At 39.3% G+C, this 13,947-nt stretch overlaps 1 protein-coding gene across 1 annotated transcript in view; it reads left to right on the top strand.

The window, feature by feature from the left end:
• The window catches only part of AspRS (aspartyl-tRNA synthetase), a 306,084-nt gene that overhangs the window by 132,792 nt on the left and 159,345 nt on the right, over positions 1–13,947 (top strand). The window contains exon 8 of the mRNA XM_090380710.1: positions 10,577–10,724. Within this exon, the coding sequence (XP_090236836.1) occupies positions 10,577–10,724 (148 nt within the window). The remainder of the gene's footprint in view (positions 1–10,576; positions 10,725–13,947) is intronic.

Raw genomic sequence — 13,947 nt, 5'->3', positions numbered from 1 at the left:
ACCTAAAACATCTTCTATCATTAGAATATATCCAAAACCATGGTGGAACAAAGAGTGCCGAGAAGCTAAAAAAGAGACAAATAGAGCCTTGAACCTCTTTTGCAAAAGTCCAACAACAGACAATCTGATACAATTCAAGAGAGCCAGAGCTAAGGTCAGGAAAGTGCAAAAAATAAGCAAAAAAGCTGCTTGGATGAAATTTGCATCCACTATAACTATTTCCACACCAGCTTCACTTATCTGTGAAAAGATCAGACGGATGACAAACAATTCTCAATTAAGCCCCTCTCCATTGCTAAATTGGAAAGGACAGTTGGTTACAAATACCTTAGATATAGTCAATGTGCTTGGTGAAAATTTTTCAAATACATCTGCTAATTGTGCATACCCCACTGCTTTCAAAACGTACAAGAAAGAGGCCGAAAAAATAAAACTAAACTTTTCTAGCAATCAGTGTGAACAATACAACTTGCAGCTCACAGTAGCAGAACTAAAACAAACTCTGCTACAGGCAAAACACAGCGCAGTCGGTCCTGATGAAATCCATTATGCAATGATACAACAATTAGATGAACAGTCTCAATTAGCCCTGTTAGATCTATACAACAAAATATACCTTGAAAATTCTTTCCCAAACAAATGGCACCACGCAATAATACTAGCTCTCCCAAAACAGAAAAAAGATCTATCAGACCCACAGAACTATCGTCCCATAGCTTTGACTAGCTGCTTAGGCAAGATCTTAGAGAAAATGGTCAACAATAGACTAACATGGTATCTAGAAAATAACGATCTTCTCAACTCAGAACAATTTGGCTTTAGAAAAAATCGCTGTACCTTGGATGTACTTATACAACTGGAAAATCAAGTAAGAAATGCTTTTCTCAGGAAACAACACCAAGTCATGGTTAATTTTGATATCCAAAAAGCATATGATACCACGTGGCGATATGGTATACTTAAAAGGTTACATCAACTTGGCCTTAGAGGACATCTACCCCTCTACATATACAATTTCCTTAAGAATCGGACCTTCCAAGTTCGAATGAACAATACACTTTCCAATATATTTTATCAAGAAGAAGGGGTCCCTCAAGGATCTGTACTTAGTGCCACACTTTTTGCAGTCCATTTCAGCACAATAATAGAACAAATCCCAAACAATATATTTACAACTCTTTATGCTGATGATTTCAGCATTTCTTATCAAGCGCAGCATATGAGGACAATAGAACGGCAATTGCAAGTAGCCATTAACAGAGTCATAAAATGGACAGAAAGAAATGGATATAGAATATCGGTACAAAAGACTGCATGTATACATTTCTGCAGAAAAAGGAATCTCCATCCCGACCCAGAACTCAGGCTGAAAGAACAGATCATCCCAGTTAAAAATAGTGTCCGTTTCTTAGGATTAGTTTTTGACGAAAAACTGACTTTCCTAGAGCATATCAGTCACATAAGAGTCCACTGTTTGAAGAAAATGAACATCTTGAAGGTCCTATCCGCTATATCCTGGGGAGCAGACAGGACAATCTACTACGTTTATGTCGCCTTCTCATTCAGTCTAAGCTAGACTATGGTGCCCCAGTCTATGACTCGGCAAGACCTAGTGCCCTGAGATGGCTCGACCCGGTACATCACTGCGCACTCTGTTTAGCCCTTGGAGCTTTCCACACCTCACCCGTGCAGAGCCTGTACGCCGAAGCTCAAGACCCTCCTCTGCAAATCAGAAGACAAAATCAATTACTCTCTTGTGCAGCTAAAATAAAATCCTTACCAGACCACCCTCTACAGAAAACTCTTTTTGCTTCTGAATGGGAACAACATTATCAGCAACAACAAAGAATCAATAAACCTGCGAATATGAGATTAAAAAACCTTCTTCTCAGTAGAGAGCTTAACGTAGATAACATAATTCCACTGACGAAGCAGTCTACTCCACCATGGATAATCAGACAACCTTTATGTGACCTCTCCTTCCACATTTGGGGCAAACAAACCCTTTCTCATATAAACCATCAATAGCTGCATGCTGCTTATAAGGCACAATTTTCAGATCATTGTTTTCTATATACAGATGGATCCAAAACTGATTCTCATGTGGGAGCGGTAGTTTACTTTTCTGACATCACATTGGCCCAAAAGACTGTAGCATTTATACTGCAGAACTGCAAGCCATTATGTTAGCACTAAACGAAATCGACCATTCAAGTTTTCAAAACAGCATAATTTTTACTGACTCCCGTAGTTCCATGATGGCAATACAAAATATCAGTTCTAACAACATCCACTACAACAGCAGATTCAATACAGAATATCAAAACTCCTTGAACAACGGCGTAACATTAGATTTTGCTGAATCCCAAGTCATGTCGGAATACATGGTAACGAGCAAGCAGACAGAGCTGCCAAAGAAGTGAACAACAATATTTCTGCATCTATCCCTTTCTCAGACTACAAACACGTTATTGATCACAGTGGAATACATCACTGGAGACATGTTCATACGTGCATAGTAGCCGCTGCGCCAAGTCGATGGGCTCAGTTATTCATTAGTAGTGAGAGTGTAAAGTGCTTGCGATGGCATCGTGGTCACGAAATGAGATAAGGACAGTTTTGCGGTATAATTTTGTGCGTGGTTTAACCATAGACCAGTGCTTAGAAGAAATGACTCTTGCACTAGATGATGATTGTCCACATCGTACAACGATATTCAGGTGGTATAGAGAATTCCAAAGGGGAAATTTCACTCTGGAGGATTCTGAGAGGCCGGGAAGGCCACGAACGTCAGTTACGGAGGAAAACGTTACTGCCGTGAGGAAAATGCTTGACGAAAACAGGCGAGTGACCTACCAACAGATAGAGGATACTTTGGGCCTAAATGCACCAGCAATTCGTTCGATTCTGCAAGATCATTTGCACGTGAAGAAACTTTGTTCTCTCTGGTTGCTGCATCAACTGACTGAAGAGCAGATGACACGACGTGTGACTTGGTGCCGGGAGATGTTAAAAAAGTTTGATAAGGGACAATTTCGGTATGTGAACAACATCGTGACAGGTGACGAGACTTGGCTGTACTATTACGATCTGCCGACCAAGGCTCAAAACAAAGTTTGGGTCTTTGATGATGACAACACACCCGTAATTGTCAGAAAATCCCGATCTGTAAAGAAGAAAATGATAGCTGTATTTTTCAAATCGAGTGGAATTGTGGAACGTGTCGTTTTGGACACGCAGAAGACAGTCTCAGCTAAGTGGTATACTGAACAATGCCTGCCTAAAGTCATTGGATCTATGAAGAACCTGCGGCCAAAGTCAAGAATGGACACCTGGTACCTCCATCACGATAATGCTCCAGCTTACCGCGCCAAAGCCTGCACCGAATATTTGACCACGACAGGACTGAAACTTCTCGAGCACCCTCCCTACAGTCCAGACCTTGCTCCCTGCGACTTTGCACTGTTCCCGCATGTGAAAATGAAGCTAAAAGGGAGGCGGTTTTCCAGTGATGAGGACCTTCTACGGGCTTGGGACAACGAGTGTGCTTTACTCCCTAGTGAAACTTGGCAGAACTGGTTTAAAGATTGGTTTCGGAGGATGGAGAGGTGTATTGAATGTAGAGGAAATCACTTTGAAAAAATTAAATAAACAAAGCTGTATTGCAAAACTTTCCTAGTAGCCTTTGTATATGGAAGAATAGGAAGTGGTTTTTGTTTGGCTTCTTTTCATCTTCCTTTACTGGTGGAGGGTTCATCAATCATTTCTGGGGCATGCTTTGTTGTCAGTAGTCTCACATCTCGAGCATCTCACCACTTTAGAACAATAATTCCATTTTTTTCCTGAGAGTAGATGTAACTACCAATCAGGGGTAAGGGAAGGGTTTTTGCTTTTATAAAGGCGACTACAGTGATCTCAGAGATTTTTTAGGTTCTATACAGTGGAACCAACTGATGATGTTACCAACAGCAAATTCTAAATGGGAAGCATTCAAAAAAATAATTCTGGAAGCTACTAGGTTTTTTGTTCCAACTAAGAAATACTGCTCTAGGTTTAGGCCCAAATGGATGTCAGATGAACTAATGAGAATCATTGCAGAGAAGAAAAATGCATGGGATGCACATAATGTGTCAGGTAACACAGGAGCCTGTAGTAGGTACAAGCTAGTCTGTAATCAAGTCACAAAGGAGGTTAGGTTAGGTAAGCAAAGGCAGATTATGAAAAATCTTTGGCAAAGGATGCAAAGAAAAACAGCAAGGATTTCTTTACTTATATAAACACTAAAAGGAAGGGAATGAATCGGATTGGTCCACTTGATATCAGTGGTTTGACTGTAGATGATCGTTCTCAGATAGCTGCCGAACTAAATGAGTATTTTGCATCTAAATTCGCACATGAGGAGTTATTCAAGGAGAAGAGGGCCAGATGTTTGTCAAACTGTAACAGGGAGTTAAATGATTTTGTAATAACTGAGAGCAAAGTGGAGGAGAAATTGTAGAAGTTAAACATAAGAAAGGCACCTGGAGTAGATCGGATATATCCAGTTATAATAAAGGAGGTGGCAAAGGAAGTAAACAAACGCTTAGCCATAATTATGAGAGCATCCTTGGATTCGGAGGATTGCCCTCACGGACTGGAGATGTGCAAATGTATCTCCAATTCATAAAGGGTGATATGAGAAATTACAGAACTGTTAGTTTGACTTCTGTTCCAGGGAACATAATGGAGTTACTGGTTAAAGAAGCATTGAAGGATCATCTAGACAAGACAGCAGTAATAATTCAGACAGGGGCGCCTCCGTAGCCAGGTGGGCAGGAGCAGCACACGCTTCTTGATTAGACCAGGGTTAGAGCCCGTGACCACCAAATACGAAGGATGCAGAAAGGTCAGGGACTGACAACCCATATCATTGGAGCAACATGGCCTTAGTTGCTAATGCTCCTAAAAACCAAATAACAACAATTCAGACAGAGCGTGGGTTTGTCAAGGAGAAGTCTTGTCTGATCAACTTGATTGGATACTATGATGTGGTCATAAAGAAACTGGATGCAAAAAAGAATTTTGATATCATATACTTGGATTTCAGAAAATCTTTTGATATTGTTGCACACGGAAGACTACTGAACAAGTTGGATAAAAGGATGGTTGAGTGGGAGAAGACAGAGAAGACATTTTAATCAATGGATACTGCTCTTCGTGGACTAATGTTATTTAGTGGTGCCCCCCTGCTTCGGTGTTGGACCCATCATTGTTTTGTATATTTATCAATGATATTGATAAAGGTATATCAAGCTTATGATACTGCCCTACATGCATGGACTAATGTTATTAGTGGTCTCCCTCCGGGTTCGGTGTTGGAGGTTGTTTTGTGCATTTATCTATTATATTGATGAAGGTATATCGAGCTGAATGTCAAAATTTTCAGATGATACAAAGGTTGGCAGGGTCGTTAATGGCAGTATGCTGCTGCAACAGGATCTGGAAAAGTTGGATTGATGGGCTGAGAGTGGCAAATTGAAGTTAAACATTGACAAATGCAAAGTACTGATAGGGTAACAGTAACCCTAGAGAAATGTACCAACTATGTGGCGTTACACTCAGAGTAGTGGAGAAAGAAAGAGACCTGTGGTAATTGTGGAGTCAGAGATGAAGAAAACTTCATATCTAAGTTTTCTTCAGGCTGCCACCAGAGTTGGTCATGGGATGTTGTCAATCATATACAGGAATTTTATGAGCAGGGATAAGGAGATGATTATCCCCTTGTATAAGGCAATGATCAGGCCACACCTTGAGTACTGCGTACAGGTCTGGAAGCCTCATTTTAGTAAGGATGTAGTTGCTGGAACGAGTACAGAGAAGGGCAGAAAGACTGGTGAAGGGAACAAAGGGGTGCTCTTATGAAGAAAGGTTTAAGATCTGCAAATTGCAGCTTCTGGAGACCAGGCAACTGACCAGGCGATCTCATTGAGGTGTATAAGGCCTTGAATGGATTGAGCAGGCTCAATGCTGATGGGATTCTTCCTCTTGCACAGATTACAAACTTCAGTGGGCATAGATTCAAACTGAAGAAAGACAATTGTGAATAGATGTGCAGAAGTTTGCCTTTAGCCAGTGGGTAGTTGATTGCTAGAACAGACTTCCATCTATTGTTGTGGAAGTCGATAGCTTAAATAAATTCAAGACAAACATTTGGAATGAATGGATCAGTGAAATGGGAAAGGATTTTTTTTTTTTTTTTTTTTGCTGATGCTGTATAAGCTTCCATTCTTGCATCATGTGCCTCTAGTCATGCTAATAAACACCACCTTATCCATGTTCACAAAATTCCTGTATATTGTTGACAAGACCCCATGAGTTTTCTGAGCAGTGCAACACCACCCAGTTGGTACATTTCTCTGGGATTACTGCTACCCGTATGCAGTACTTTGTATTTGTCAATGTTAAACTTTAGTTGCCATGTCTCAGCCGATCTGTCCAACTTTTCCAGATCCTGCTGCAGCAGCATTTTGTCATTACCGTTATTAACAACCATCCCAACATTTGTATCATCTGCAAACTTTGACATTAAGCTTGATATACCTTCATCAATATCATGGATAAATATACAAAACAATGATGGGCCCAACACCAAAGCCTGGAGGACACCACTAATAACATTAGTCCACAAAGAGCAGTATCCATTGATTACCAATCTCTGTCTTCTCCCACTCAACCATCCTTCTATCCATTGTAGCAACTTCCCCTTAATGCCATACTGCTCAAATTTGTACAGTAGTATTCCATGTGCAACAGTATCAAAACCTTTCCTGAAATCCAAGTATATGATATCAAAATTATTTTTTAGATCTAGTTCCTTTGTGACCACGTCATAGTATCCAATTGGTCAGACAAGACTTCCCCTTAAAAACCCAAGCCTGTGTCTGAATTATTACTGCTGTCTTGCCTAGATGATCCTGTAATGCTTCTTTAAATAGCGACTCCATTATTTTCCCTGGAACAGAAGTCAAACTAACAGGTCTGTAATTACCTGTCACCCCCTTTGATCCTCCTTTGTGGATTGGGGTCACATTTGCATATATCCAGTCCATGGGTACATCCCCTGAGTCCAGGAAAGCTCTCGTAATTATGGCTAAGGGTTTGCTTACTTCCTTTGCCGCCTCCTTTAATATAACTGGATAGATTCCATCCACCCCAGGTGCCTTTCTTGTGTTTATCTTCAACAATTTCTCCTCCACTTTACTCTCAGTTATTACAAGATTATCTAGCTTACTGCCACAGTTGAGTACACCTCTGACATTCCTCTCCTTGAATAACTCCTCATGTGTGAATGTCTATGCAAAATATTCATTTAGTTTGTTAGTTAACCTGAGCAGGATCATCAACAGTTGAACCATTGATATCAAGTGGATCAATCTGATTCATCCCCTTCCTCCTAGAGTTTACATAAGTAAAGAACTCTTTGCGGTTTTTATTTGCATCCTTTGCCAAATATTTTAGTAATCTGCCTACGCCTGCCTAACATCCTTTGTAACTTGGTTACAGAACAAGAGTATTACTCCCTCTAGTTGCCTCCCGAACATGCTGCTGTAGAAAACAATCGTCCAATAAATCCACAAAAGCCTTGCTAGTGTGTGAGTGACCAATCCACAAATTCGATTCAGTATCGAGGAAATTAAAATCCCCCATTATAAGACACTCTAATTTACTGGCCCACTTTATTTCTCTGCACAATTGCTCATTATACTCATCAGATTCATTAGCCCTATAACACACACCTACTCTTATTTTCCCTTTCCCATTGCTTATGTTACACCAAACAGACTCAACTTGGCATTGTCCACCAACATCAGTTGGATGCACTTCCTTAGATTTTGTGTTTTTCTTAACTAACAGCATAACCCCTCCTCCCTTCCTGTCCTGTCTATCCTTTCTGTACACATTGTACTCCCCAAATTCCAGTTCTGCACTGCTTATGTCTGTGTGACACCATGTCAGGGAAACAGGAAACATGCTATGTAAAAAGGATAGGTTGTCAGGACCAGAGTATGTCTGCTAGGGGAAAGGTTGATGACGTTGTAGAGCAGATATCATCTTTTAAGGGCACAAGGGTGATATTGTTGTACACGTTGGCACTAATGATATTAAGATTAGTAGACCGGCAGAATTACTTAAAAAGTACAGGTCAATGTTGAAAAAAAGCCGCAAGTTAGGGTTAAATTTGAAAGTGTCTGCAATTCTGCCCAGACACAATAGGAGTGAGTATATGATGAGAGCCTTGTCGATCAATTTGTCCCTGAAAAGATTATGCAAGGTTCAAGGGATAGAATTTTTTTCAGCCTTGTCTGTACTTGTTGACAGGAGAGACTGCTTCTACAGTGCATCCCATCCCTGTAGACTGCTTCTACAGGGATGGGATGCACTTAAATAGAATGGGTGCAAGAATATTTGCTGAGGCTATCGACACAGTGTTAGGTGGGTTGGAAAACTGCTAGCTTGAGGGGATATAAGGACTAATAGTTTTACAGTAGCCACTGGCAGAGGTGAAAGTGATTCTTGCACTGCTTCTATTGGAATGAGCAGCAGCCTGGAAAACAAGATGCAGGGTATTTCAGGAGAATGCTGGGAGTCATTGTGGTACAAGTAAACACATGGGTTGTGTTAGGGTAGCTAATAATAGGAACAGGTGCATGTATACTTGCATGTTCACCAATGCTAGGAGTTTGGTAAATAAATTTGATGAATTTGAGGTATTGTTCAGAACATCAAAGGCAGATATCGTTGGGGTATCAGAGACATGGTATCACACAGATATAAGGAATGCAGAACTGGAATTTGGGGAGTACAATGTGTACAGGAAGGATAGAATCCAAGGAAGTGAAGCCAGTTGACATTGTTGGACAGTGCAGTGTCGAGTCAGTTAGGTGTGTCATAAGCATTGGGAGATCAAATTTGAGAGTACGAGTGTGTTATAGGCCTGATGATTCTGATGAGTATAATAAGGAACAGTACAAGGAAATAGAGTGGGCCAGTAAATCAGAGTCTTATAATGGGGGATTTTAATGAATTGCATTAGGATTTTCATCGGACCAAACATGACAGTTATGAAAATTAAAAATATCATCACGAGTAAATCAAGCTTTGTCAGTGAACAAAATTGTTATTTTAAAATTGGGGGTTCAGGGACATGCTGTTGTTGCATCCACTGGCAGAAGTTCACTCTGGGAGGGTAGTCTGTATTGCTGAGACCTTGTACACTCTGGATATGGTAGGGGTATAGTAATTGGCGATTTAAAATTTGCCACACACTGCTATGACTCAGTACACACTCTTGCAGAACAACCCTCCTTGTTGAAATTCCTGGATTTGTTCTATTCTTTCTAACATACTTTCCTCAACATCAGGTGTTATGCTTCTGGGCCTACCTGCTTGTATTCCATGTGTGAAGTGCCCATGTTTTAAAAGGCGCTGATGTACCCTGATTAATGTGCACCTGTTGGGCTGCCTTCAGCAGGGAAATGCTTCTTGGTACAAACATGCAGCCTCAAGTGCACTGCCGTTGGCTTTACCGTACATGAAATGCATGTCCACATACTCTTCATTGCTGTAACCTCTTTCCATGTTGACTGTCCTTTGACAAGTACAAGTATGCCTGCTACGTCTCAAAGCATTGAGAGAGGGGAAAGGGAGAGAATGAGCATAACCTAACCTAAACAAACAAGTCAGTGGTGGATCCCAACTAGAAATGTGCAATATCTTGAAAACGATTCACTTAAAGACCATGTTTACTAGGCTTTTTTTGCATTTGTAGTCTGTACAGTTTACCTTTAAATTATTGACAATCACTTTTGAAACACCCTGTATAACAGTATCAGGAGTTGCTCGATAAAAGTAATGAGTTTGAACGCCTGGTTAGGACACTGAAGCAAAAATAATAGGGTTTGCAGAAATTTAGTGTTACCCATGATCACAGGCAATGATTAGTTTCAGTGGTCATGACATTTACACTGTTTTAGAAAGGGATGAATAGGGGAGAAAAGGTGGGAGCCATGTTACTCAAAAAGTAGTCTGTGCATTAAAAACACAGACTTGAAATTCAAAAGGAGAGGAAAAATGAAAGCAGGGATGTGCTATATACCAGAGGAGTGCAGTTTGAATGGATGAGTTACTGTGTACACCTTGTTATGTGAGAGTTTAGTCTGCCCCTTATTAATTGTAGTTTGGTGGTACAATCAAAATTTTTAAATTCAACTGTAGTGAAGAAAAATTCTATAGGTAGTTGGTCATTTGGTAGCTGCCCTCTTCTCTCTCATTCTGTATACCTTTCATCCACATAATTTGTTGTACTGACCTTATATAAGCATTTCATTTCTCAGACTAACAGTTTGTTGATGAAAAGGTGCAGAATTGTAGCATGAATATATGAATATTTAGCTAGTCAAAATTATAACAGTTGGTCACTTTAATATTACTGAAGAATATATTTTCATTTTTCTTTTTCTTCACTCATTTAAAAAAATATATAAATAATTGTATTAAGTGAAGTAATATTTATCAATTTTAATAATTTTGTTATTAGTCTTTCGAGCTGAAGATTCAAACACACATCGCCATCTCTGTGAATTTGTGGGACTTGATTTAGAAATGGCCTTCAATTATCATTACCATGAGGTAATCAGTGTCATAGGAGATGTTTTTGTGGAAATATTCAAAGGATTAAGAGACAGGTAATGAAAATATGTAAGTTCATAAATTAGTTTACAGAGATACTTTTGTAATTTCTTTGTTATGTGTCCCTTCACAGGCAGTTAATGGGTATTATTAGCACTATCCTATGGATAGTTTTATACCTCAATTTGTTTTTGTGTAAGATTTCTCAAGTGGTGTTGGTAATGGTTCTGAGCATGGATAATAAATAAAAATCAGTAGAATTGTGCTATGTTTTACTAGACAGCTGTCATTGGATTTCTCTATATGATTCAGATATAAAATGGAAGATAGTGACCATAACAAGTGAAATGCAGTTTATATTTATGAACTTACAAGGACTGATATTCCGAGAAGTAGTTCTTGTGGTTTTGCTCTCTTTATTTTATTTTATTTATTGTGGATGTGACATTCTTTTCTTTGGTGTAAACTGATTGTTAATTCAGTTAATTTTGTGGTATTATTATTAGTGTTCTCTTTTTCTATAATAATCTTGGGCATCTTGACATGGGTACCTGTATGTGGTGAGGAAACCTCCCAGTGGTGCTGCTAGACCCTCCTCCCCAGATTAGCATCCATGGGATTCAGTGCCCACAGCCTAGGTTCCGGGCTAAAATCTTAGAAATCTGGCATTTGCCATGTATGCTGTGGAAACTCGGAAATGGGATCTGATGGCTGAGGGTTCCAGCTTCAGTACGTCACTTTAACCTTCTGATTTGACATGATGGATGGTCTTGGGATGACTCGCTAGGATCATTCACTTGTGATGAAGCCAAGTCCCTACCTTGGCTTCATCACAACTGTCATAATTGTCAGATTTCTATTTTCCTGATTTTAATGGAGTTTGGACTGACTCTACAAATCTTTCTAAAAGGCCCAAATATAAAATTTCATGAAAATTGATCCACCGGGAGTCAAGTTATTACATATACAGAAAAAAAATAAGAAGAAATAATAATTGCTAGATTTATATTGGCTCGATTTTAGTGAAATTTGGAATGTCTCCACAAATTTTTTATTTAAAGGCCCAAGCATACAATTTTATGAAAATCCATCCACTGAGAACCAAGTTGTTACATGGACAGATAGATAGACATAAAGACAATAAGAAAAATAAGCACATGCTTAGGGCACCAAGGGAAAGGGGGCATCACAGTTTTTTCCCTTAGCTATCATGCCAACTTTAACAAGTTTTCTTCCAAAAAATCACTCTTGTCGTGATACTGAAGGTTACACAAAATCCACTCTCAATTAATATATTTATTATAAATTTAAAACAGTAGCTTTTGCGAGTTTCATGTGTATTTTTTTAACATTTATTATTCTTCTGTAATTTTCAGACCCAAGATGAAACATGTTCAATTAAGTGGTGAAAAAAAGAGAAAACTGGCTAAAAAGAATCAACAAAAGTCTTTGGATTTAGTGGTCAAGACTGGAAAACTGACTAATTTCTTCACAAAAGTTATACAACCTGATCTACCAAATTAAAACAGATCTCCGCCATCAGAAGCTACTTGTACTGTATCTGACTGTGACAAGATTGAAGATGAACAAAGCTCCACACCTATCAGTACCGCTCGGTCAACTTCAAGGTCAGAACATTATGATGATGTTGAGCTGTCACAGGCTGGCTCCACTGGCATTAGTCTCCCTACTGATCACACTTTGCCTTTTCATTCTCTTGATATATCTAGTGTAAATGTTGAGGCAAGTTGCTCTACAAGACTGTCTGAAGTTGAAAAGATTACTGAAAATGAAAATCTACTGGACCAAGGTGAAATAATTCAGTCTGCAAAAGATCCAGGGTTATGGCAAGATTTTTCTACTGGGTCTGCAGGCAATCTAATGACTTATTAGATTGCCTGCAGACCCAGTGACTGTCAGCACCACCAAATCTTGCCAAACTTTCAAAAGTGGCAAACAAACAAGATACTGTTTACAAAAACATTTCTTTGGGGTAAAAGCCAATGGTGAGCAATACAAGAGAGAATGGTTATTGTATTCACCATCAACAGGATCAGTTTACTGCTTTGTTTGTAAATTTTTTGCTCCTAAATGTTCCTTGCGTTTTGTTGAAAGAGAGTAGAGTTCAGTGACTGGCGAAATATTAGTGTAATTGCTCATCATGAAAGCAGCACTACTCACCGAAACTCTCTACTAACATACTTAAATCACAGACAAGGTATGTGTTGCGACAAGAGTTGGAAAACTAAATTAAAGAAGAGTGCAATAACTGGGAACCAGGGGCAGCTCGTTGGTAGGCACTGCAGAACTGCAACACCCCCAGCTTTTTAAATCTAAATATACAGTCAACATACAGAGTTATACGAAGTTTTGTGAAGGACAATGCAATGCAATTAATATTTTTATTAACAAGTCCTGCATATAGTATGCTCATCCTCTATTCCGAATAATAAAAAAAAAAATAATAATGACTTTGTTTAGTACAAGTATTAAACAGAGTCCGAGCCATCCAGGCCCAACCATACCCTTTGGTTCATGGGAAAACAAATATTTCCAATAATCATTTCAATAACAAACGAATAAAAACTCAAAATCATTTTCAACTTTGAAGTTTAACTGTAGGTAGAACTGTGCACTAGACAGTTCCACATTTTGCTCCCAGCGGTTAAGTCAATGCCCGCTTGGTGGGTTGCCAATACCCATTTTTAGAGGTAGTAGTAGTGGCATGTGATGCAAGAAAGCAAGTGTATGAGCTTATGCAGCATTAGCCAAAAAAAAAAAAAAAAAAAATCACACCATTCCCTCCAAATGCCTGTCCAGTTCCTCCTTAAATTTATTCAATCTATCAACTTCCACGACAGATGGAAGTTTGTTCCAGCAATTAACCACCCGTTGGCCAAAGGCAAATTTCCGCACATCTATTCTACATCTGTCCTTTCTTAATTTGAATTTATGCCCCCTTAGGTTCATAATCTGAACAAATGGAAGGATCCCATCAGAATTCAGGTGACAAAACAAGTCAAAGGAACTGCAGAGTGAGCAGTGCCGATTTGATCACTTTGAAGGGTGTGTTGCCACAATGTTGATGTCTTTTTATTATTCACAGGATTCTCCTGAATTCCCATTAACCCGGTTGTAATCCGCCCTTCAAAGTCTAGATTTTTAACCCTAACTTGAAAATTGCTCCCCCCCCCCGGGAAAAACTAATCATTTCCATAATTTCTACTCAGTTTACAAAATTGAAACTCAATACAGTAAACCCCCGCTATTCGCGGGGGT

This window comes from Mastigoproctus giganteus, chromosome 9 (assembly GCF_048544385.1).
Source record: "Mastigoproctus giganteus isolate SK-2022 chromosome 9, ASM4854438v1, whole genome shotgun sequence".
Classification (NCBI taxonomy): Eukaryota; Metazoa; Arthropoda; class Arachnida; order Uropygi; family Thelyphonidae; genus Mastigoproctus; species Mastigoproctus giganteus.
Note: the sequence above shows the minus strand (reverse complement) of the source record. Positions and strands in the feature narration are given on the sequence as shown.